At 63.4% G+C, this 20841-nt stretch overlaps 2 protein-coding genes across 7 annotated transcripts; one reads left to right on the top strand and one right to left on the bottom strand.

Annotated features, from left to right (window-relative positions):
• Positions 1 to 9: 9 nt before the first annotated feature.
• TMBIM6 (transmembrane BAX inhibitor motif containing 6) lies at positions 10 to 3447 on the bottom strand. The gene is made up of 10 exons (XM_059871908.1): positions 3295 to 3447; positions 1953 to 2054; positions 1755 to 1863; positions 1539 to 1659; positions 1378 to 1426; positions 1169 to 1266; positions 993 to 1072; positions 801 to 901; positions 639 to 711; positions 10 to 561 (listed from the first exon to the last, which is right to left on the bottom strand). The coding sequence occupies exons 2-10, from the start codon at positions 2006 to 2008 to the stop codon at positions 538 to 540; spliced, it is 711 nt and encodes a 236-aa protein (XP_059727891.1). The 5' UTR covers positions 2009 to 2054; positions 3295 to 3447; the 3' UTR covers positions 10 to 537.
• Positions 2190 to 20655, top strand: FMNL3 (formin like 3). Of its 6 annotated transcripts, none has more exons than XM_059871895.1 (27): positions 2190 to 2750; positions 6374 to 6457; positions 6543 to 6623; positions 6766 to 6842; positions 7853 to 7936; positions 8700 to 8852; positions 9566 to 9674; positions 9755 to 9831; positions 9916 to 10009; positions 10489 to 10563; positions 10644 to 10754; positions 10866 to 11012; positions 11123 to 11224; positions 11304 to 11547; positions 11700 to 11768; positions 12402 to 12526; positions 13698 to 13900; positions 15582 to 15816; positions 15896 to 15964; positions 16089 to 16169; positions 16251 to 16380; positions 16461 to 16621; positions 17729 to 17830; positions 17919 to 18008; positions 18099 to 18210; positions 18309 to 18408; positions 20096 to 20655. In XM_059871895.1, exons 1-26 carry the CDS (start codon positions 2358 to 2360, stop codon positions 18398 to 18400), a joined length of 3300 nt encoding a protein of 1099 aa, XP_059727878.1. In that variant the 5' UTR covers positions 2190 to 2357; the 3' UTR covers positions 18401 to 18408; positions 20096 to 20655. The 6 variants fall into 6 exon arrangements, with proteins under 6 accessions (XP_059727878.1, XP_059727877.1, XP_059727880.1 ...); XM_059871894.1 differs by having other exon boundaries at positions 10863 to 11012; XM_059871898.1 differs by lacking the exon at positions 2190 to 2750 and adding an exon at positions 3687 to 3894 and having other exon boundaries at positions 10863 to 11012.
• Positions 20656 to 20841: the final 186 nt, after the last annotated feature.

The raw sequence follows: 20841 nt of genomic DNA, 5'->3' as shown, positions 1-20841 counted from the left end.
GGACGAGAGTTTGGAGTCTGAGCGATTTATTGAATCATCCCGGTGTACAAAGAGCAGAGATGGCGGGACTGGGAGCGCTGGGAATGCCACGTCCCCACGGCCCCCTCCCAGCACACGTTCATTTCTTGGCACTGGTGCTGAAGGGGAGGCTCCACCAATGAGTTTGGCTGAGGGGGGGTCCCACCAACAACCCCCCAAGGGCTGGTTCTGGGGTCTCACGGACTCCTGGGGAAGGGTAACACCCCGGGTGGGGCTGGGGACAAACCTCGGAGGAAAGAGGACACATGGGTGACCACTCCAAGGGTCACAGGCTGGGGGAAAACCAAGGGGAGCCAAACTCCAGCAGGATCCACAAATTGGCTGGTTTTTAATCAAAAAAAAAAAAAAAAAAAAAAAAGCTGAAGGAGAGAAAAACCCACGAGGTGCAAAAGCTTCTGGCTGCTTCCTCGGCAGCAAAGCGCAGCCCCTTTAATGACAGAGAGGGACAGGAGGGGACATGGGGACACAGGGGTGGCTCTGCCTCGGCCCAGAGCCTCTTCACTTCTTCTCCTTCTTCTTGTTCTGCAAGAGGAGAGTGGCCGGGTCACCATGGGCTCTGTCCCTCTGTCCCCCTGCCCTGCCCAGGGCCCCTCACCCACCTCGGACATGCCCAGGATCATCAGGAGCTCCCGGAAGATGTTGACAAAGTCCAGGAAGAGATCAACACAGTGCCTGGGAAAGAGAGGGAGGGAGGGATGGATGGACGCTCAGGGAGGGCCACCCTGCCCCCTCTGTCACCCCCCTGTGTCCCCAGCACCCACCAGATGTAATCCTTGTCCCCGCTCTCCGCCTTCTCAATGATGAGCTGCGTGTCGAAGAGCACGAAGCCACACATGACCATCAGAGCCACGTACAGGTTGGCCTGTGGTGGGTAGAGAGGCATCAGGTGGGGACAGTCCCCTCCCTGCTGGTGTCACCTGTCTGTCTGTCCATCCTCAGCAGCGTGGACTCACCGTGAAGAGCCAGGTGGATCTCACAAAGGCGTTAATCAGAGTGGAGAGAAGCAGCAGGGTGAGGCCAGAGAGCAGGAAACCTGCAGGGCAAGGGAGTCAGAGCCAGGTCTGGGGAGAGCCCACCCCCAAACAGGGGGTCCCCAGACCCCCAGAGCCCTCCCCAAAGCCCCTCTCACCTCCTAGGTAGAGGTAGCTGCGGCGCCGGGCGTACAGGGCGCTCAGAGAGAAGCAGGCGAAGATGGTGGCAGTGCCCAGGAAGGCAGTGGGGATGATGCTGGGGGCAAAGAGAAGGGGGTCAGAGGATTTTGGGGGGCATCAGGGGGGGTAAACAGGACCTGTGTAGCAGCTGGAGGTGGGGGATGGTGTCTGTGGGGGGCTGTCCTACCTGGGGTTGATGGAGATGCACATTTGCAGGAGGGGTCCCAGATTGATGCCTGGAAGGACAGAATTGGGTGTCACCAGAGCCATTCTGGGGGGCTTCATCCAGCCCCTGTGAAGGATTTGGGGTCCTGTGGGATGTGGGGGGAGTCCCCAGTGCCCACCTACCTGTGAGGAAGGCAAAGCCAACCAGCATCCCCAGCCTCTTCTGCTCGGTCTCACGGCTGTGAGGGGTGACTGTGAGCCAAACCATCAGCCCCAGTGCCCCCAGGCCAGTCAGGAGCCCAAACTGGGAGAGGGAGAGACAGGTGAGGGCTGGGCATTGCCTCACCGGGGTGCTGCAGGCTTGGGGGTGCCACCTGCAGCCCTGCAAAGGCCCCTCACCTGGAAAAGGTGGGTCACCACGTTGATGTAGGCGCCCGCAGCTGCCACGAACATGCAGATGGCAAAGCTGCCATAGACCCTCTTCAGGTGCTCCTGGGTGGAGGCTGAGCTGTGGGTGAGGAGGAGGGGGTGGTGAGGTGGGCAGGGAGGGCTGGCACAGCCCCCCCGAGCCCCCTGCCCTGCCCGTGTGTCACTCACATGTGGGAGAACTTGAAGAGAGCATCAAAGTTGATGCTGCGGTCGAAGACGTTCATGGTGCCAGGCTGGGATGGGCCCACGGCCGCTCCACAGGGCTGCAAACTGCCAGGGGAAAGCAGGGTCAGCAAGGACCTGGAGCCCACCCAAAGCTCCCAAACCTCCCCCAGGAGCTGAGTGAGAGCCCTGGAGCTGCTCTGGAGCCTTCCTTGTCCAGCTGGTGCAAGTACTGCAGGCTGTTGCAGGGCCAAGGGGCCCTGGGGTGTTGCAGGGCTGTTGCAAGGCCAGGGCAGCCCTGAGGGATCTGCAGCAGGGCTGCTCTGGGGCCAGGGGAGCTCCTGAAGGTGTCGTGGGAGCCCTGCTGGCAGCTGGAAACATCTTTGTGCCAGGTGACTATTAGTGCCTGTAATGACGTCCCCAGAGGTGGCTCTGGCAGCACGAGGCTCCCGGCAGGGCCTCCTCCTCCTCCTCTTCCTCGCCCTCCTCCTCCTCCTGGTCCAGCCGGCTCAGCCGGCTCTGTCCCCTCTGGCACCTGCCAGAGCCAGACCTGCCCAGCCAGTGGCACGAGCCAGCTGCCCCCAAGGGATGGAGGGGACAGAGCAGGGCCCGAGGGGAGCAGGGTGGACGCTTCAAGGAACCACCCCAGCAAAGAGGAAGCTCCAGGAGAGGAACCCCATCGTGCCACACCAGCCTGGCCCAGGGGGGCACAGGTCACAGCTGAGCACGGGGACAGTGACACAGGGTGGCACTGGAGCGCTGCCACCGCTGGGCCGGTGCCACGGGGCCCTGGGGAAGCCCCAGGTCAGAGGGCAAGGCAGGGGAGGAGCCGTGGGGACAGTCCCGGGCGGGGTGTGGCGGCGAGGGTGTGCGTGACAGGACCGTGAGAGCCCCCCCAGCCCGGGGTGACACCCCTCCGGCCGCAGTGACAGCCGGTTCCACGGGGCAGGGCCCGCCGAGCGCCGGTGCCGGGCCCCGAGCCGCCCTCCCCGCCCCCAGCGCCGCTTTCGCTTTCGCTGCTGCCGCCCCTGGCCAGCTCCAAGCGACCTTTACCCACCGGCCGCTTCCAGCACCCCCCACCGCCCGGCGCTGCCCCGGCCCTTCCCCCGCTCCACCGCCCCGCTCCCCCCCGCTCCTCCCGTTAGAACCGGGCCGAGACCCCCGGGGCCCAACCAGTGAGCGCCCCCCCCCCCCCCCCACGCCGCCACGGGGCCTGGTGGGGGCGGGACCCCCGCGGGCCGCTCGGGATGAGGTCTGGGGGTGCTGTGGGGATCGCCCGGGGTCCGCAGCAGCTCTGGGACCCCCGGGGATCCCCCGGGCCTGCCCCGCCCGCGCCCCCCGCCCGCACCTGCGCCGCGTCCGCCGTCCGTGCCAGGCCGCGAGCTCTGCGCCACGCCCCCACCGCTCATTGGCTGAAACCACACGTAGTTCCGCCTCCTACCTCATTCTATTGGTTGTCGTCATCCCTCGGGGCGGGGCTCGTCTCGAGTCGCCGTCACGGTCCGGGCCGCGCCCGAGCGCCGCCGTTGGGCGAGCAGAGCCCACCCCCGCGCTCGAGCGCGGCGCTGATTGGTCAGCGTAGGCGCGGCCCGGCCAATCGGAGCGCGCCGCTCGCAGCCGGCCTTCGGGCGCCCTCCGGTGGCGCCGCCGCCCTGGAGGGCGCCCCCTGGTGGCGCCGCCGCAGACGAGCAGCGCTGGGGCGGGACCGGGCGGGGCGGGCGGGGCGGGACCGGGAGGCGGTGGCAGCGCCGGACACGACGGGCTGAACCTCCCCCACCGCCCCCCGGTGCCTGGGCCGGGGATGGGGAACGTGGAGAGCGCGGACGGGGAGGCGCTGCCCCGGGGCCCGGGAACACCGGCGGCCCCGGGGGGAGCCGGACTGTTCGCCCCGGGCAAGATGCCGATGCCGGAGCCCTGCGAACTGGAGGAGCGCTTCGCCCTGGTGCTGGTGAGAGGCCGACCCCCGCCGCGCTCCCCAGTTCCCGGTGCTCACCCTCCGTTCCCGATGTGCCCCCGGTGCACTTCGCCTGTTCTCTCCGTCGGTGTTCCCGCTGAGCCTCCCCCCGGTTCATCCCTTCGCGGGACTCCTCCCGATGCGCTCTCCCGGACCAGTTGGCGGGCACCGGGCACCGCCGGGACGGCACCGCCGCTCGGAGCCGCCAGGGGCGGGCGGGGAGCGCCGGTGCCCGCGGGGATGGGCAGTGGCCGCGGGGCCGCGGGGAACACCCCACCCGGGACAGCCCCGGGGGTGACGCCACTCCCGGTGCCACCGCGGGGGCCCCTGAGGCCCGGGGACTTTCTAAACCGGGAAAGTCCGGTCGGGGCAGCGCGCGGGGCTGGAGCTGGGTTTCTCCGCGGGTGCGGGGGACCGCAGGGCTGGGATTCCCCGCTGGGTGCGGGGCTTCCCGGTTTCCCGGTGCATGAAGTGGTTCTCGGTGGGCGCGGATGCCCTGCGCGGTCCCCGGTCCGCTGTCACAGCCGGGGCGGTGGCCACCCTGGTGCCACCGCGGCCCCGGGACGTGGCTCGGCAGTGCCCCCGGTGCCACCGGGACCACCAACACCGCGAAGGCGTCCCACTGGCGCTTGGGCGGCCCACGAGCCGTCCCGGTGGCCCCTCCGCGGCTCCGGCTTTGTTTTGGATGGGGGGGACACCGCCAGGGCACCGTGACTGGTTGACACCGGTGCCCCCCTGCCCCCGCAACCGGCCCCGCCATCCCGGTGGGAGCCGCCGCCAGCGGAAGCCGCAGCCGGGCAGGAAATGCCGAGTGTGGTCCCACGAGGCTCTGGAAGCCGAAATCGGGGGCACCGGGGGGCACCAGCACCCCCGGCGTGGGCGCGTCCCGCGGCGGCGCTGCCCGTCCCGCATCCCACGCGGGGCGGATGCGGCCGCCGGTCTCAGCGGGGCCTGTGGCGGGGGGGGACACGTCCTGCCGGGCGACACCGGTACCGGGGGGGGGTCGCTTTGCAGGGTGGTGGCACCTGCCTCCCCCAAAATGTCCCCGCGGCCGTCGGCAGCGCCCGGTGCCGTCCCGGCTGCTGCCGGGGGCGGAAAATATTCCATCATGTGATGGAGGTCCGGCGGCTCCCGGAGGCGAGGATCCGCCCCGGAGCCCCCCAGCCCCGGGGCAGACTCCAGCCCCGGTATCGCCGTTTCCCGGTGGGATTCAACCCCGGGATAGCCATGGGGGCTCCCGGTGGGGCGGACGGCGGAGGAAGTGCCCGGCCGGGAGCGGCCGCGTTCCCACCACAAAGGCAGGAAACGGAGCGGCGGGAACGCCGGGACGGGCGGCTGCGCTTCAAAGCCCCCCGCGGGTGCCCCTCGCCCCCAGGCGGGGTCTCTGGGCGTCCTTTCCGCCTCCATTCCCAGAGAGGCCCGGGATGTTACTGCTGGCCAAGGAGGAATAACCGCAGCCCTGTGGGGAGGGCATGGTGTCCCTCGGGGGCCGTTTTGGTGGCACCGTGCTGGTGGTCAGTCCCTGCTGGTGGTCAGTCTGTGCTGGTGGTCAGTCTCGTGGGAACCTTGCCCAGGGGTGCGTGGCCTCGCCCAGGCTCTGTCCCGGTTTCCCGTGGGATCGGGATGCAGGGCAGGGCTGACATGGAGGGGTGGAGCAGCCATGGTGACGGCTCCTGATAACGGGGCTACCCCGAGCTGCGTCACTCGGGTGGCATCTCCCACCAGGGTGGCATTTCCCACCAGTGTGGCATCATGAGCTGGGCTGGCAGCACCCACCAGGGTGACATCACCCAGAGCAATGCCATCTCCCACCAGGGTGACATCGCCCACATGGACTGGCATCTCTCCCTGGGGTGGCATTACCCACCAGGGCCGTCCCAGGCTCTCTGGCATGCCTGATGCCCACTGTGGTGCCCATTTGTCCTGTGCCACATCCCACTGGGGTCTTCCCAGTGACGCTGGGCCAGCACCAGAGCCTGGCCTTGTGCCCAGTGTCCCAATGAGCAGCCACCAGTGCTGGGCCTCGTGTCCGGTGTCCTGGGGAGCTGGCATCGGTGCCTGGCCCCGTGTCTGGTGTCCTGGGGAGCTGGCACCGGTGCCTGGCCCCGTGTCTGGTGTCCTGGGGAGCTGGCACCGGTGCCTGGCCCCGTGCCACGGTCGGGAGCGGAGGCTGCGGTTGTGGCACGGAAGCGGGTGCAGACAGGAAGGATGCGTCAGGGATGGAGAGATTTGGTGCCGCTGGTGGTTGGCACATGGCCCCGGTGGCACTGCTGTGCCCGTGCCACAGCTGTACCTGCTGGAGCACCCTGGTGCCAGGGACTCTGGCTGTGTCATGGGTCAGGGTGCCCTTAGAGGGGACCCTGGCTGTGCTGTGGGTGCTTTTGGGGCCACCCAGGCTGTACCATGGGTCTCGGTGCCCCTTGGGGGCACTGTCCCCATGTCCCTCAGGGTGACACCCCCTCTGTGTCCCCAGAGCTCCATGAACCTGCCCCCGGACAAAGCTCGGCTGCTGCGCCAGTACGACAACGAGAAGAAGTGGGACCTCATCTGTGACCAGGTGGGGCTGTGTGGCCCATGGAGGTCCTGGGGAGAGGACACTGCTGCTGTCCCCGTGTCACCAACACCCCCCTGTCCCCCCCTAGGAGCGGTTCCAGGTGAAGAGCCCACCCCATGCCTACATCCAGAAGCTGCGCAGCTTCCTGGAGCCGGGTGTCACACGGAAGGTGAGGGGTTGGGGGCTTTGGGAGTGCCTTGGGGGGTTTGGGAGTGCCTTGGGGGGTTTGGGGGAGCCTTGGGGGCTTAGGGGCAGCCTTGGGGGGTTTGGGGAGTCTGAGGGAGCACAGCTCAGCCTCGCTCTGCCCCCAGAAGTTCAGGAGGAGGGTGCAGGAATCCACCAAGGTGCTGCGGGAGCTGGAGATCAGCCTGAGGACGAACCACATTGGGTGAGTGTGGGGTCCCGGGGAGGGGCAGGGGGGTCCCGGGGAGGGGCTGTGGGGTCCAGGCTGGGGGTGCAGAATTACGGATGGCACGTGGGGTCCCGGAGGGACCGCGGGGTGCTGTCACCAGCCCCACACAGCTGCAGGGGAAGCCGGAGGCGCTGCAGGAACTGGGCCGGTTCCTGCCCCGGCCCGCGGGCAGCTCCCGGGGGCGGATGCCGGGGCGGATGGGCCGGCGATGACGCCCTGAACGAGGCAGCGTGGCCAGATCCTGGCCGGCTCCTCCCGACCGACCGGAGGGCTCGGTCGGCTCCATCGCCGAGCCGGTGACACCCCGACCCGCCCCGGGATGCCCCGGAGCCGCGCGGGGGATCGGGCGGGACGGAGCCGTCCCGGGGGTGTTGGGGACATCAGCGGCGGGTTCCCGGTGGCACAGTCGTGCCCGGGGCGGCTCGTGCACGTGCCGGCTGTTCCCCGCCGCCGGCCCCGCTCGTCCCTGCCCACGGACCCAAAATAGCAGCAGCCGGAGACAGGAAACGGGCTGGGGCGAGGGGGCTGGCGGCGGCAGGAAAGGGGCGGCCGCGGCCCCCGTGGCTCCCTGACGTACGGCGGTGGGCTGGCCTGGGGACCCCCGGTGCTCCTGCGTGAATCCCCCACCCCCTGTACCCCAACCCCCTCCTTGCCCGTGGGCGCAGCACCTCACAAGGGCACCCCAACACCCTCCCAAAGGTCGGGGCGTTCCGAATCCTCTCCTTTCCCCGCGAGGTTCCCGGGGTGGGGTTGGGGGTGCAGCCCCAGCACCAACCCCCGTTTCCCGCCCACCCCGAGCCCTCCCTGCGCTGCGCTCCTCAGATAACCCCGCGCTGGCGCTGGCACGGCTGATAGCGGAGGGGCTGCACCCACCAGGGCAGTGTCCCCGCCGTCCCCGCGCCAGGACGGAGGTCTCCGTGTTAGAGGGGGTTGTGCTGGGGGGATCCCCGGCTCCTGCGGGCTCTGATGGGTACCTGGTGCCGCAGGTGGGTGCGGGAGTTCCTCAATGATGAGAACAAGGGGCTGGACGTGCTGGTGAACTACCTGTCCTTCGCCCAGTGCGCCGTCATGTGAGTGGGGTCGGGGGGTCCCTCGGTGAGGGGGGGATCCAGGGAGTCCTTGGGGAGCCTGGAAGTTCCTGGTGGCTGTGGCAGCTCCCTGCTGCCGACGCCTGATACTGCTCGGTCCCTTATCATCCCTGAGGCAGGGAGGGACCTGCCTGCATCGGGCTTCTGAGGGATGCGGGACTTTCAGACCTTCCCTGCCTGCTCTGGGAATTCCAGAGCCACCCTCGTGCCTCTCAGCCCGCAAGCACCCACTTACCACCTACTTCAGTGCTTGCATCTGTGCTGGAGCCGTGTGCCCCTTGCCAAAGCCATGTGCCCCCTGCCAAAGCCGTGTGCCCCCCTGCCAGAGCTGTGTGTCCCCCGCCAGAGCCGTGTGCCCCCTGCCAAAGCCGTGTGCCCCCTGCCAGAGCTGTGTGCCCCCTGCCAGAGCTGTGTGCCCCCCGCCAGAGCCGTGTCCCCCTGCCAGAGCCATGTGCCCCCACCAGAGCTGTGTGCCCCTGGCTAGAGCTATGTGCCCCCTGCCAAAGCAGTGTGCCCACTACCAGAGCCGTGTGCCCCCCGCCAGAGCCGTGTGCCCCCTGCCAGAGCTGTGTACCCTTGCCAAAGCAGTGTGCCCCCCTGCCAGAGCCATGTGCCCCCTGCCAAAGCAGTGTGCCCCCTGCCAGAGCCGTGTGCCCCCTGCCAGAGCTGTGTGCCCCCCTCCCAGAGCCATGTGCCCCCTGCCAAAGCAGTGTGCCCCCCCGCTGCGCGCGTGTCCCCCCACCAGGCTGGATTTTGAGGGCCTGGAAGGCGGCGAGGATGGCGCACTGGAGAAGCTGCGCTCCTGGAGCAGGTCCATCGAGGATCTGCAGCACCCCAGCGCCCTGCCCGCCCCCTTCACCAGCAGCCTGGCCCGCTCTGCCCGCCAGACCGCCCTACGGTACGTGCCCGGGGGGATGTCCCACTGTTGGGGGACGTCCTGCCACGGGGGTACGTCCTGCTGCAGGGCTCTGGCTGCTTGCTGAGTGCTGTGTCGTGTGCCATGGTGTGTGCCAGTGTGCCATGGTGTGTGCCGTGCCAAGCGCTGTCCTGCCGTGGCTTGTGCCGTGGTGCCGCTCACCGCCCTGTCCCGTGCCACGCACATCACCTGCACGGTGCCAACGCAGTGCTGTGCCTCGCCCTTGGTGTGGCACACGTGCCACGCGTGCCACAGCCTGTTCTGCCTCGCGTGCCGTGCCCGCCCCGCCGGCCCGTGCAGCCCTGGCACTGCCATCGCCGTCTCGCCACTGCCCTCCTGCCTGTCCTCTGCCCCTGCTCACCCTGCTCTGGCTCTCCCCCCGCGCCCCGGGGTAATGCACCCCGTTTCTGCTTCCAGGGCCGGGGTGCCCCTCTCTGGCTGTGCTCTCTCTCTGTCCCCTCCGTGCCCACCTCGCCGCTCGCCCGCCGGCCGGGTAAGTACCGGCTGTCCGGGGCCAGCCCCGTGCCCGCCTTTGCTCCGCCTCTGCACACTCTGTCCCTGTCGCCCTCTCGCTGCCTTTGTCCCTCCGAAATCCCGGCTGTCCCACGCTGTCCCCACGCTGTCCCCACGCTGTCCCCCCATCGGTGCAGCACCAGCAGGTGCCAGTCCCGCTCACTGTGTGCCCTGTCCTGCAGCTATGGCACACTGCCCAGCCGCAGGGCACTGAAGAACTCACGCCTGGTGAGCCAGAAGGATGACGTTCACCTCTGCATCATGTGTCTTCGGGCCATCATGAACTACCAGGTACTGTCACCCCACGGTGGGGACACCGTTGTCACCAGTGCCACCACGGCTGACACAGTTTTTTCTCTCCATCCCTGCAGTATGGCTTCAACCTGGTCATGTCTCACCCCCACGCTGTCAACGAGATCGCCCTGAGCCTCAACAACAAAAACCCGAGGTAAGGGAGGGTCTGGCAGGGTGGGGCAGGGGTCCTGGAGCTGGCTGGGGGTGACACTGATGGTGATGGTGACACTGTGGCCAGGATGAAGGCGCTGGTGCTGGAGCTGCTGGCTGCTGTCTGCCTGGTGAGGGGCGGCCACGAGATCATCCTGGCAGCCTTCGACAACTTCAAGGAGGTACGAGAGGAGTGGGAACAGGGCTGGGATGGGGGGAATGGAGGGAGACAGGACCAGGCTGAGATGGGGGGAATGGAGGGAGACAGGACCAGGCTGGGATGGGGGGAATGGGGGCACCAGAATCAGGCAGGGACTGGGGAGCAGGACCCCGGGAATGGAGGAACTGGGGACCCTGGGAGCAATCTGGGATGAGGGACACCCCCAGAGAAGGCTGGGATGGGGGCACCAGGGTCCCCAGGAGCAATCTGGGATGAGGGACACCCCCAGAGAAGGCTGGGATGGGGGCACCAGGGTCCCCAAGACCAGGCCTGGAAGGGGAATCTGGAGTACAGGTAATGGAGGGATCAGGAAAGATGAGGAATGGGGGGGTCTGGGAGCACCAGGACCAGACTGGGATTAGGGAAGTGGAGTCCAGGAGGTGGGGGGAGGGTCAGTGGCTGGGGGGCCACACCAGGTGAACCCCATTTGTGCCTGCTCAGGTGTGCAAGGAGAAACACCGCTTTGAGCGGCTGATGGAATACTTCCGCAACGAGGACAGCAGCATCGACTTCATGGTGGGACACCCTGTCCTGGGCGAGGGGGAGGCTCTCGGGGGTGCCAGGAGGACTCCTGGTGACGCCAGCCCTGCCTGCAGGTGGCCTGCATGCAGTTCATCAACATCGTGGTGCACTCGGTGGAGGATATGAACTTCCGCGTCCATCTCCAGTACGAGTTCACCAAACTGGGGCTGGAGGAGTTCCTGCAGGTATGGGGGGGGTCAAGGAGGGTCAGGGGAACTGTGTTGGGGGGGTTGACGGTCAGGGGAACTGTGTTGGGAATCCCCCCATCCTTGATGCTGCCTTTGTGCCCTCAGAAGTCGAGGCACACGGAGAGCGAGAAGCTGCAGGTGCAGATCCAGGCGTACCTGGACAACGTCTTCGATGTGGGGGGGCTGCTGGAGGATGCTGAGACCAAGAATGTGGCCCTGGAGAAGGTGGAGGAGCTGGAGGAGCACCTGTCCCACGTATGTGAGCGCGAGGGGGTGCGGGGATGTTCCTTGCTGGGTCCCAGGAGGTCAGAGGTGACACCAGGGGCGTCCCTGAGCTGCTGTCACAGCCGTGTCCCTCTCCCCAGCTAACGGAGAAGCTGCTGGACCTGGAGAACGAGAACATGATGCGGGTGGCGGAGCTGGAGAAGCAGCTGCTGCAGCGAGAGAAGGAGCTGGAGGTGGTCAAGGTGTGCTGGGGGGGGCCTAGGGACTGTAGGGAGTGGGGAAGGGTCCCAATCCCCCTGGACTGACGCTTGCTGTCCCCAGGAGACCTACGAGCACACGAGCCACCAGGTGCACACGCTGCGCAGGATGATCAAGGAGAAGGACGAGGCTTTCCGGCGGCACTACGGGTCCGAGCCGCCCCCGGTTCCCAGCGCCGAGCCGCCACCTCCGCAGCCCGAGCCCTCGGAGGAGACCCTGCGACCCCCGGTCCTGCCCCCCGTGGAAGCCGCGCCCCCGCCGCCCCCCCCGCCTCCCCCGCTGCCGCCCCCCGCGCCCCCGCTCCCAGGTGAGGAGGGGCACCCAAAACTGGGGCAGCTCAGAGCTGGGTGTCCCCAGGCGTGGGAGGGCTCCAGGCAGGGATGTCCCTGGTGCTGGGCTGCTCCCGAGGCTGGGTGGTCCCCAGAATTGGGGTCTCACCCCCATCTGATGGCTCCACAGGGAAGTGTCCCCCGGCCCCGCCGCTGCCCGGGGCTTCACCCTCCATCGCCCTCACCGTGGGGCTCTCAGGTACGTGGGATGAGGGGGACCACGGGATGGGGACAGGGACAGGGGACAGGGAGGGTGTGGGCACTGGATGTGGGCACTGGGACAGTGCAGGGACAGTGGAGACAGGGATGGGGAACAGGGAGGGTGTGGGCACTGTAAAGACAGGGAACAGGGATGATGGGGACTGGGACAGTACAGGGACAGTGGGGACAGGGACAGGGGACAGGGAGGGTGTGGGCACTGTAAGGACAGGTAACAGGGATGGTGGGGACTGGGACAGTGCAGGGACAGTGGGGACAGGGGACAGGGAGGGTGTGGGCACTGTAAAGACAGGGAACAGGGATGGTGGGGACTGGGACAGTACAGGGACAGTGGGGACAGGGAGGATGTGGGGACCATGGGGACAGCGGTGCTGTAGGGACTGTGTGGACAGGGAGGACAGAGGAACTGTGGGGACAGGGACAAGGGACAGGGAAGGGTTGCAAACACCAGGGTGCTGGGGTTGCAATCCTCAAGGAACTCCTGCTCAGGGACCCCAGGACGGGGATTGGGTGGCCCAGAGGTTGATGACACCGGGCTCAGGTGGCTCAGGGTGGGCACAGGACATGTCCCCGTGCCCTGGGGGTGCTGAGCTGGCTCCCACCCCGCTGGCAGCCATCCGGATCAAGAAGCCCATCAAGACCAAGTTCCGGCTGCCTGTGTTCAACTGGACAGCGCTGAAGCCCAGCCAGATCAGCGGGACGGTGTTCAGCGAGCTGGACGACGAGAGGGTGCTGGAGGTGAGCCCAGGACCCCTCTGTCACCACATTTCTCTGCACAGAGAAAAGCCAGGCACAACTTCCCAAGGATATTTCTGGGATTCCCATGCTCTGAACCTCAGAGAAAGGAAAAAACCAGTTCTTATCTCAATTGCTGCTCCTCTTGTTGACAAGTGGGATGCGTTGTGGAAGATTGTTTGGTTGAAGGGAATTGGTAATTGGATTCTGGTCATGTGATCAATTATTCTGGTCAATTTGATAAATTGATCAGTTGAATGCATGTGTGTGTGTTGGGACTGTTGGCCGACAGTCATGTAGTAATATGGTATAGTAATATAGTATAGAATATACTAATATATATCATATAATAATATAGTAATATAGTATAGAATATACTATAATAGTAATATAGTATAGAATAATATACTGTAATATAGTATAATATGTAATATAGGATAGTAATATAGTATATAATATACTTATACGTATAGTATATAATAATATAGTAATATAATGTAGAATAGACTATAATTTAGTATATTATAATATGTAATATAGTAATATAGTATATAAATAATATATAAATATAGTATATATATAGTAATATATGTAATAGTAATATGTAGTATAGAATAATATACTGTAATATAGTATAGAATATACTATAATATACTTTATTATAATATGTAATATAGTATAGTAATATATAATATACTAATATATATAGTATATATTTATAGTAATATGGTATAGAATAATATAATAATAGTATAATTATAGTAATATAGTATAGAATAATATACTGTAATATAGTACAGGATATACTATAATATATTATATTATAATATGTAATATAGTATAGCAAGATAGTATAGAATAATACAGTAATATAGTAATATAGTATAGAATAATATAGTGTAATAGTAATAACATATAGTATATAGTAATATATATATTACTATAAACTATATATATACATATAGTATATAGTAGAGTATACTATATACTAAATATTTATACATTTTAATATATAAATATAGAATACAATATATAGTAGTATAGTATAGAATATAGTAATATAGTATAGAATAATATAGTATAATCAAGTAATTAATTAGCCCTCTGATATCATGGAGTCCTCCTCCCCACGTGGGCACCCCCAGCCCCAGCTCTGACCGCCCTCGTCCCCCAGGACCTGGACCTGGAGCGCTTCGAGGAGCTGTTCAAGACCAAGGCGCAGGGCCCGGCGCTGGACCTGGTGTGTGCCAAGAGCAAGGCGGCGCAGAAAGTGGCCACCAAGGTGACCCTGCTGGAGGCCAACCGTGCCAAGAACTTGGCCATCACCCTGCGCAAGGCCGGCCGCAGCGCCGACGAGATCTGCCGGGCCATCCACACGTACGGGCTGCACTGGGGGGGCAGAAATGGGGCAGGGGGGGTCAAAAATGGGGTGCAGGGGTAGACAGGGCTCAGAGGGGCTGGTTGGGGTGCAGGGGGTTGGTTGGGGTGCAGAGGGACCAGGCAAGGTGTAGAGGGGCTGGCTGGGATAGGGGACAGGTCTGGCTGAGGTTCTGGTGGCTCAGAGGGTCAGGAATGGGGTACAGGGGAGAGACAGGGCTCAAAGGGGCTGGTTGGGGTGCAAGGGGGTTGGTTGGGGTGCAGGGAGGTTGGTTGGGGTGCAGGGAGGTTGGTTGGGATGCAAGGGGGTTGGTTGGGGTGCAAGGGGGTTGGTTGGGGTGCAGGGAGGTTGGTTGGGATGCAAGGGGGTTGGTTGGGGTGCAAGGGGGTTGGTTGGGATGCAAGGAGGTTAGTTGGGGTGCAAGGGGTTGGTTGGGGTGCAAGGGGGCTGGTTGGGGTGCAAGGGGGTTGGTTGGGGTGCAGGGAGGTTGGCTGGGGTGCAAGGGGGCTAGTTGGGGTGCAAGGAGGTTGGTTGGGATGCAAGGGGGTTGGTTGGGGTGCAGGGAGGTTGGTTGGGGTGCAGGGAGGTTGGTTGGGGTGTAGGGAGGTTAGTTGGGGTGCAAGGGGTTGGTTGGGGTGCAAGGGGGCTGGTTGGGGTGCAAGGGGGTTGGTTGGGATGCAAGGAGGTTGGTTGGGGTGCAGAGAGGCCAGGAAAGGTGTAGAGGAGCTAGCTGGGATAAGGGACAGGTGGTCTGGGTGAGGTTCTGGTGGCTCAGAGGGCAGGGAGGGTCAGGAATGGGGTGCAGGGAGGAGGCAGGAGTGCAAGGGGGCTGGTTGGGGTGCAAGGAGGTTGGTTGGGATGCAGAGGGACCAGGCATGGTCTGGAGGTGCCAGCTGGGACAGGGGACAGGTGGTCTGGGTTCTAGTGGCTCAGAGTGGAGGAGGGGTCTGGATGGGGTGTGGGGGTTTCAGGCAGGGTACAGGGCCTTGGTTGGGTACAATGGGAACAACTGGGACATAGGGGAGCCACTTGGGGTGCAGAGGGACCAGGCAGGGCTCAAGGGGACTGGCTGGGTGTGGAGGGTTTGGCTGGGGGGTGAGTGGGTCTGGTTGGGGTTCAGGGGGGCCACAGAGGGTACAGGGCCACTAGTTGGGGTTCAGGGGGGCTTGTTGGGGTCCAGAGGGTGCAGGCAGAGTGCAGCAGGCCTGGCTGGGGTGCAGGAGGGATGGGCACGGTTCAAGAGGGCTGGCTGGGGTTCAGATGGTTTGGCTGGAGGGCAGGGTGGCTGCTTGGGGTTCAGGGGACCTAGGCAGAGTACAGAGGGTCTTGGCAGAGGTGCAGCAGGCTCAGAGGGGCCAGGCAGGGTGCAGAGAGACTGTCTAGAATGCGGAGGGGCTTGTTGGGCTGCAGGGGGTCTGGCCAGGGGGAGGAGGATCGACAGGAGAGCCAGGCAAGGTGCAGAAGGGCTTGTTGGGGTGCAGAGGACTTGGCTGGGGTGCACAAGGTCTGACTGGGGTTCAGGAGGTCCAGGGGGGGTGCAGAGGTCCAGGCAGGGTGCAGGGGGTCTGGCAGGGTGCAGGGGGTCTGGCTGTGGTTGCGGGTGGCCAAACAGGTAGCCAGGCTGGGATCCAGACTGGGTACCATGGGGAGCTGCTCCCCAACACTGCGGTGCGGGGGCAGGTTCGACCTGGCGACGCTGCCGGTGGATTTTGTGGAGTGCCTGATGCGGTTCCTGCCCACGGAGGCGGAGGCCAAGGCGCTGAGGCAGTACGAGCGCGAGAGGAAGCCGCTGGAGGAGCTGGCGGACGAGGACCGGTTCATGCTGCAGTTCAGCAAGGTGGAGAGGCTGCCCCAGCGCATGGCCATCATGGCCTTCCTCGGCAACTTCGCCGAGAATATCCAGATGCTGACACCGGTATGGAGCTGGGGAGGGGGTTACCACACCTGGTGCGCCCTGAACCCCGGCTGAGCCCCCCTGTGCTGTCCCCCTGCAGCAGCTCAACGCCATCATCGCGGCCTCGGCCTCCGTTAAGTCGTCGCAGAAGCTGAAGCACATGCTGGAGGTGGGAATGTGAGGACAGGCGGGGTGGGGGTCCTTCATCCAGCCTCACTGTAGCTGGGTGAGGGGGATCCTGTGGGGGTCTCACTCCCCCCTGACCCTCCAACCCTGCTGCTTTGCCCCTGCAGATTATCTTGGCGCTGGGCAACTACATGAACAGCAGCAAGCGCGGCGCAGTCTACGGCTTCAAATTGCAGAGCCTGGACCTGGTGGGCAGCCCCTCCCTGGCTCCCTGGGACCCCGAGGTTCCCATCCCACAGCCCTGACCCCCTCTCCAAATCCTCCTGCAGCTCCTGGACACCAAGTCAACAGACAGGAAGATGACATTGCTGCACTTCATCGCGCTGACAGTGCGGGAGAAGTACCCAGAGCTGGCGACCTTCTGGCAGGAGCTGCACTTTGTGGAGAAAGCTGCAGCAGGTGCCCCTCAACCTGTGCCCGTGGCCCCACCTCGCTGTCCTGGCCTCACACAGCCACTGACCCGTCCCGTGTCCCTGCAGTGTCCCTGGAGAACGTGCTGCTGGATGTGAAGGAGCTGGGCCGGGGCATGGAGCTGCTGCGGCGGGAGTGTGGGCAGCACGAGAGCGCGGTGCTGCGCAGCTTCCTGGGCGGCAGCGAGGGGCAGCTCGAGCGGCTGCAGCGCGACGCGCGCACGGCCGAGGTGAGGGCTGCTCACACCCGGCCTGGCACCAGCCACGGGCACACCTGGTCAGCCACGCCTTGCTCTGCAAACTCCTCGTGCACAGCTGCTCATCCACACCTTGCTCTGCAAACTCCTCGTGCACAGCTGGTCATCCACACCTTGCTGTGCATGCTCCTCTTGCACTCCTGCTTTCCTTTGCATGTTCCGTGTCATTCTTTGTCATCCAGGCCTTGTCTTGCATAGTCCTTGTGCACATCTGCTCATCCACACCTTGCTCTGCATGGTCCTTGTGCACACCTGGTCATCCACACCTTGTTCTGCATGCTCTTCTTGCACCCCTGCTTTCCTTTGCATGTTCCGTGTCATTCTTTGTCATCCACACCTTGTCTTACACGGTCTTTCTGCACACCTGCTCATCCACAACTTGCTCTGCGTGCTCTTCTTACACTCCTGCTTTCCTCTGCATGCTCCGTGTCATTCTTCATCATCCATGCCTTGTCTTGTATGCTCCTTGTGCATATCTGGTTCTGCTCCTGGCTCTGCAAACTTCTCGTGCACATCTGGTCGCCCACACCTCACTCTGCACACTCCTCGTGCTCTCCTGCCTTCCTTTGCATTCTCCGTGTGCATTTCTTGTCACACACACCTCGCTCTGCACACTCCTCGTGCTCTCCTGCCTTCCTTTGCATTCTCTGTGTGCATTTCTTGTCACCCACACCTCGCTCTGCACACTCCTCGTGCTCTCCTGCCTTCCTTTGCATTCTCCGTGTGCATTTCTTGTCACCCACACCTCGCTCTGCACACTCCTCGTGCTCTCCTGCCTTCCTTTGCATTCTCCGTGTGCATTTCTTGTCACCCACACCTCGCTCTGCACACTCCTCGTGCTCTCCTGCCTTCCTTTGCATTCTCCGTGTGCATTTCTTCGCACCCACACCTCGCTCTGCACACTCCTCGTGCTCTCCTGCCTTCCTTTGCATTCTCTGTGTGCATTTCTTGTCACACACACCTCGCTCTGCACACTCCTCGTGCTCTCCTGCCCTGCTTTGCCCACCCGTGGTGCCCTCCATGCCTTGCGCTCCCCCTGTGCCGGACACTGCCCGTGCCTGACCCCCGCTCCTGTGCCAGGACGCCTACAACACCGTGGTGCGGTATTTCGGCGAGAGCCCCAAGACCACCCCCCCGTCTGTCTTCTTCCCGGTCTTTGTCCGCTTCATCCACTCTTACAAGGTGAGGTGGGGCCGGGGGGGGGTACCCTGCAGGTGAGTGGCACCATGGTGGGGGAAAGCTGACACTCCCCACCTGTGTGCCCCGGCAGGACGCGGAGCAGGAGAACGAGACACGGAAGAAGCAGGAGGAGGTGATGCGGGAGAAGCTGCTGGCACAGGAGGCTAAAAAGCAGGAGAAGGTTAGTGAAGGCAGCCATGGGGTGGGCTGGGGAGTAGGGAGGAGGGGACCCCTGTGTCCCTAACCTGGAGCCGCTGTGCCTCCCTCGCAGCGGAACAAGTGGCAGCAGCAGGAGCTGATCGCGGAGCTGCGGCGGCGCCAGGCCAAGGACCACCGGCCCATGTACGAGGGCAAGGATGGCACCATCGAGGACATCATCACCGGTACGGCCCCCTCAGCCCCCGGCCCCCTGCCCTGGCCCTGCCAGCCACGGGGGCTGACGTGTCCCTGTCCCCCCCGTCCCCTGCCCGTCCCCCCGCAGCGCTGAAGAGCGTCCCCTTCACTGCCCGCACGGCCAAGCGGGGCTCCCGCTTCTTCTGCGACCCGTCCCACCACGACGAGTCCAGCTGTTAAGAGCCCAGGTACCACCTGCATGCCTGGATCCCTTGGATCCCACCTGGATCCCCCTGGGTTCCCCATGACCCCGCATGCCCCCTTCTGCACGCCCCCCTCCCTGCATGTTGTCACCCCGGGGGGTCTGGTGTGCCCCAGGCCTTTGGATCGGGGCAGGATCTTAATGCAAAGCTGGATCTCAGCACTGGATCCCAGCACAGAGCTGGATCCCAGCACAGGATCCCAGCACAGGATCCCAGGGAAGGCTGGATCCCAGCACAGGATCCCAACACAGAGTTGGATCCCAGCACAGGATCCCAGCACAGGATCCCAGTGCAAAGCTGGATCCCAGCACAGGATCACAACACAGGATCCCAGCACAGGATCCCAACTCAGAGCTGGATCCCAGCACAGGATCCTGGTTCAAGGCTGGATCCCAGCACAGGATCCTGGTTCAAGGCAGGATCCCAGCACAGGATCCCAACACAGAGCTGGATCCCAGCACAAGTTCCCAGTTCAAAGCTGGATCCCAGCACAGGATCCCAGAACAGAGCTGGATCCCAGCACAGGATCCCAGTGCAAGGCAGGATCCCAGCACAGGATCCCAGTGCAAAGCTGGATCCCAACACAGGATCCCAGCACAGAGCTGGATCCCAGCACAGGATCACAATGCAAGGCTGGATCCCAGCGCAGGATCCCAGCACAGGATCCCAGTGCAAAGCTGGATCCCAACACAGGATCCCAGCACAGAGCTGGATCCCAGCACAGGATCACAATGCAAGGCTGGATCCCAGCACAGGATCCCAGCACAGAGCTGGATCCCAGCACAGGATCCCAGTGCAAGGCTGGATCCCAGCACAGGATCCCAACACAGGATCCCAGTGCAAGGCAGGATCCCAGCACAGGATCCCAGCACAGGATCCCAGCACAGAGCTGGATCCTGGCACAGGATCTCAGTGCAAGGCAGAGTGTCAGCACAGGATCCCAGTTCAAGGCTGGATCCCAACACTGGATCCCAGCACAGGATCCCAGCACAGAGCTGGATCCTGGCACAGGATCCCAGTTCAAGGCTGGATCCCAGCACATGATCCCAGCATAAGGCTGGATCTGGGTGGAAGGCCAGCTCCTGGCACTGGATCCCAGCACAGGATCCCAGCACAGAGCTGGATCCTGGCACAGGATCCCAGTTCAAGGCTGGATCCCAGCACAGGATCCCAGCATAAGGCTGGATCTGGGTGGAAGGCCAGCTCCTGGCACTGGATCCCAGTGAAATGTTGCTACTCAGCATGGAGTCCTGGCACAGGATTCCAGTCCAGGATCCTGGTGCAAGGCTGGGACCCAGCACAAGATCCCAGCACTGGATCCTCAATTAAGGCTAGATTCCAGCACAGATTGAGCCCTGGCACAGGATCCCAGCACTAGATCCTGGAGCAAGGCTGGATTCCAGCACAGATCCTTCTGCAATATTGGATCCCAGAGTGGGGTCACTGAATCCCAGGGCAGAATCCCAGGGCAAAACTGGATCCCAAAGCAGGGTCCCAGTGTAAGACTGGATGCCAGGGTATGGTCCCAGTGCCCTGCTGGAGCCCAGAGTGGGGATCCCAGTGCATTACTGGGTCCTAGGCCAGTGCCTGGAGGTGCCTGTACTCTGGGGGGGTCACTTGGCCAGGCCAGGTGTCCCTGGCTCTGTCCCTGACTGTCCCTTTCATCCCACAGCCCGAAGGTGGATCCGCCTGTAGCCCAGCAAGGCAAAGGAGCCCGACCGGGGGGCAGGGGAGGACTGGGGCTGTCTCAGTCCCTGCTCAGCCCCCTCTGCCCCCCAAGTGCCAGTCAGGCTCCGTCCTGCCCTGACACCACATGGGACAGGGCCAAAATGTCCCCGTGCCACCATTCACACGGGTGACATCCCTGTGCCCAGGGAGACCCTGCACCCCCTGCCCGCCCAAGGCAGAGGCCAAATCCATCTGTGGTGGGGCCCCAGCATCAGGAGTTGACCCGTGGGGTGCTCCCCCCGCCGTCAGGGTCCCCTTGTCCCCGGGGGGGCTCACTGCCTCAGAGCCCCCAGCCCCACTACAGGGACCAGAGGGACCCCTCCACCCCGCGCTCGACACTTTGACCACTGATGTGAACACTAAGTGCCAAAAAAAAAGGGACCAAAGCCAGGCTGGGGGGGCACCGGGAGAGGGGCAGGATGGTGACCCCACCCCAGGACCCCCCCGCCCTTCCCCCCACAGTGACTTTTTGTACATGTGAAATATATGGAGTCTTTTACATGGCCAGTGCCTGATTTGGGGGAGCGTGGTGGGGGCACGGAGGCAGCCCAGGAGATTGGGGAGCCTCCCCAGGCTGTGGTCCTGTAGCTGGGGGGCAGGAAGGGGGGCACAGAGATGTGCAGGGACCAGACATTTGGCAGAGCTTTGCAGTGCTGTTATTAAAGCTGTGGGATTAAGGAGAGGGGGGAC

Source organism: Haemorhous mexicanus, chromosome 33 (assembly GCF_027477595.1).
Source record: "Haemorhous mexicanus isolate bHaeMex1 chromosome 33, bHaeMex1.pri, whole genome shotgun sequence".
NCBI classification, from domain to species: Eukaryota; Metazoa; Chordata; class Aves; order Passeriformes; family Fringillidae; genus Haemorhous; species Haemorhous mexicanus.
Note: the sequence above shows the minus strand (reverse complement) of the source record. Positions and strands in the feature narration are given on the sequence as shown.

Excerpts from the sequence above, each read along its gene's own strand:
- FMNL3 (XM_059871894.1), top strand. The coding sequence starts at position 2,358 with ATGACGTCCCCAGAGGTGGCTCTGGCAGCACGAGGCTCCCGGCAGGGC. Across the intron at positions 10,755-10,862 it reads GGCTGGAGGAGTTCCTGCAG|AAGTCGAGGCACACGGAGAG; the intron begins GTATGGGGGGGG and ends TTGTGCCCTCAG. Across the intron at positions 18,211-18,308 it reads CATCGAGGACATCATCACCG|CGCTGAAGAGCGTCCCCTTC; the intron begins GTACGGCCCCCT and ends GTCCCCCCGCAG.
- TMBIM6 (XM_059871908.1), bottom strand. The coding sequence starts at position 2,008 with ATGAACGTCTTCGACCGCAGCATCAACTTTGATGCTCTCTTCAAGTTC. Across the intron at positions 1,660-1,754 it reads TGGTGACCCACCTTTTCCAG|TTTGGGCTCCTGACTGGCCT; the intron begins GTGAGGGGCCTT and ends TCCCTCTCCCAG. Across the intron at positions 1,073-1,168 it reads CAGCTACCTCTACCTAGGAG|GTTTCCTGCTCTCTGGCCTC; the intron begins GTGAGAGGGGCT and ends CTTGCCCTGCAG.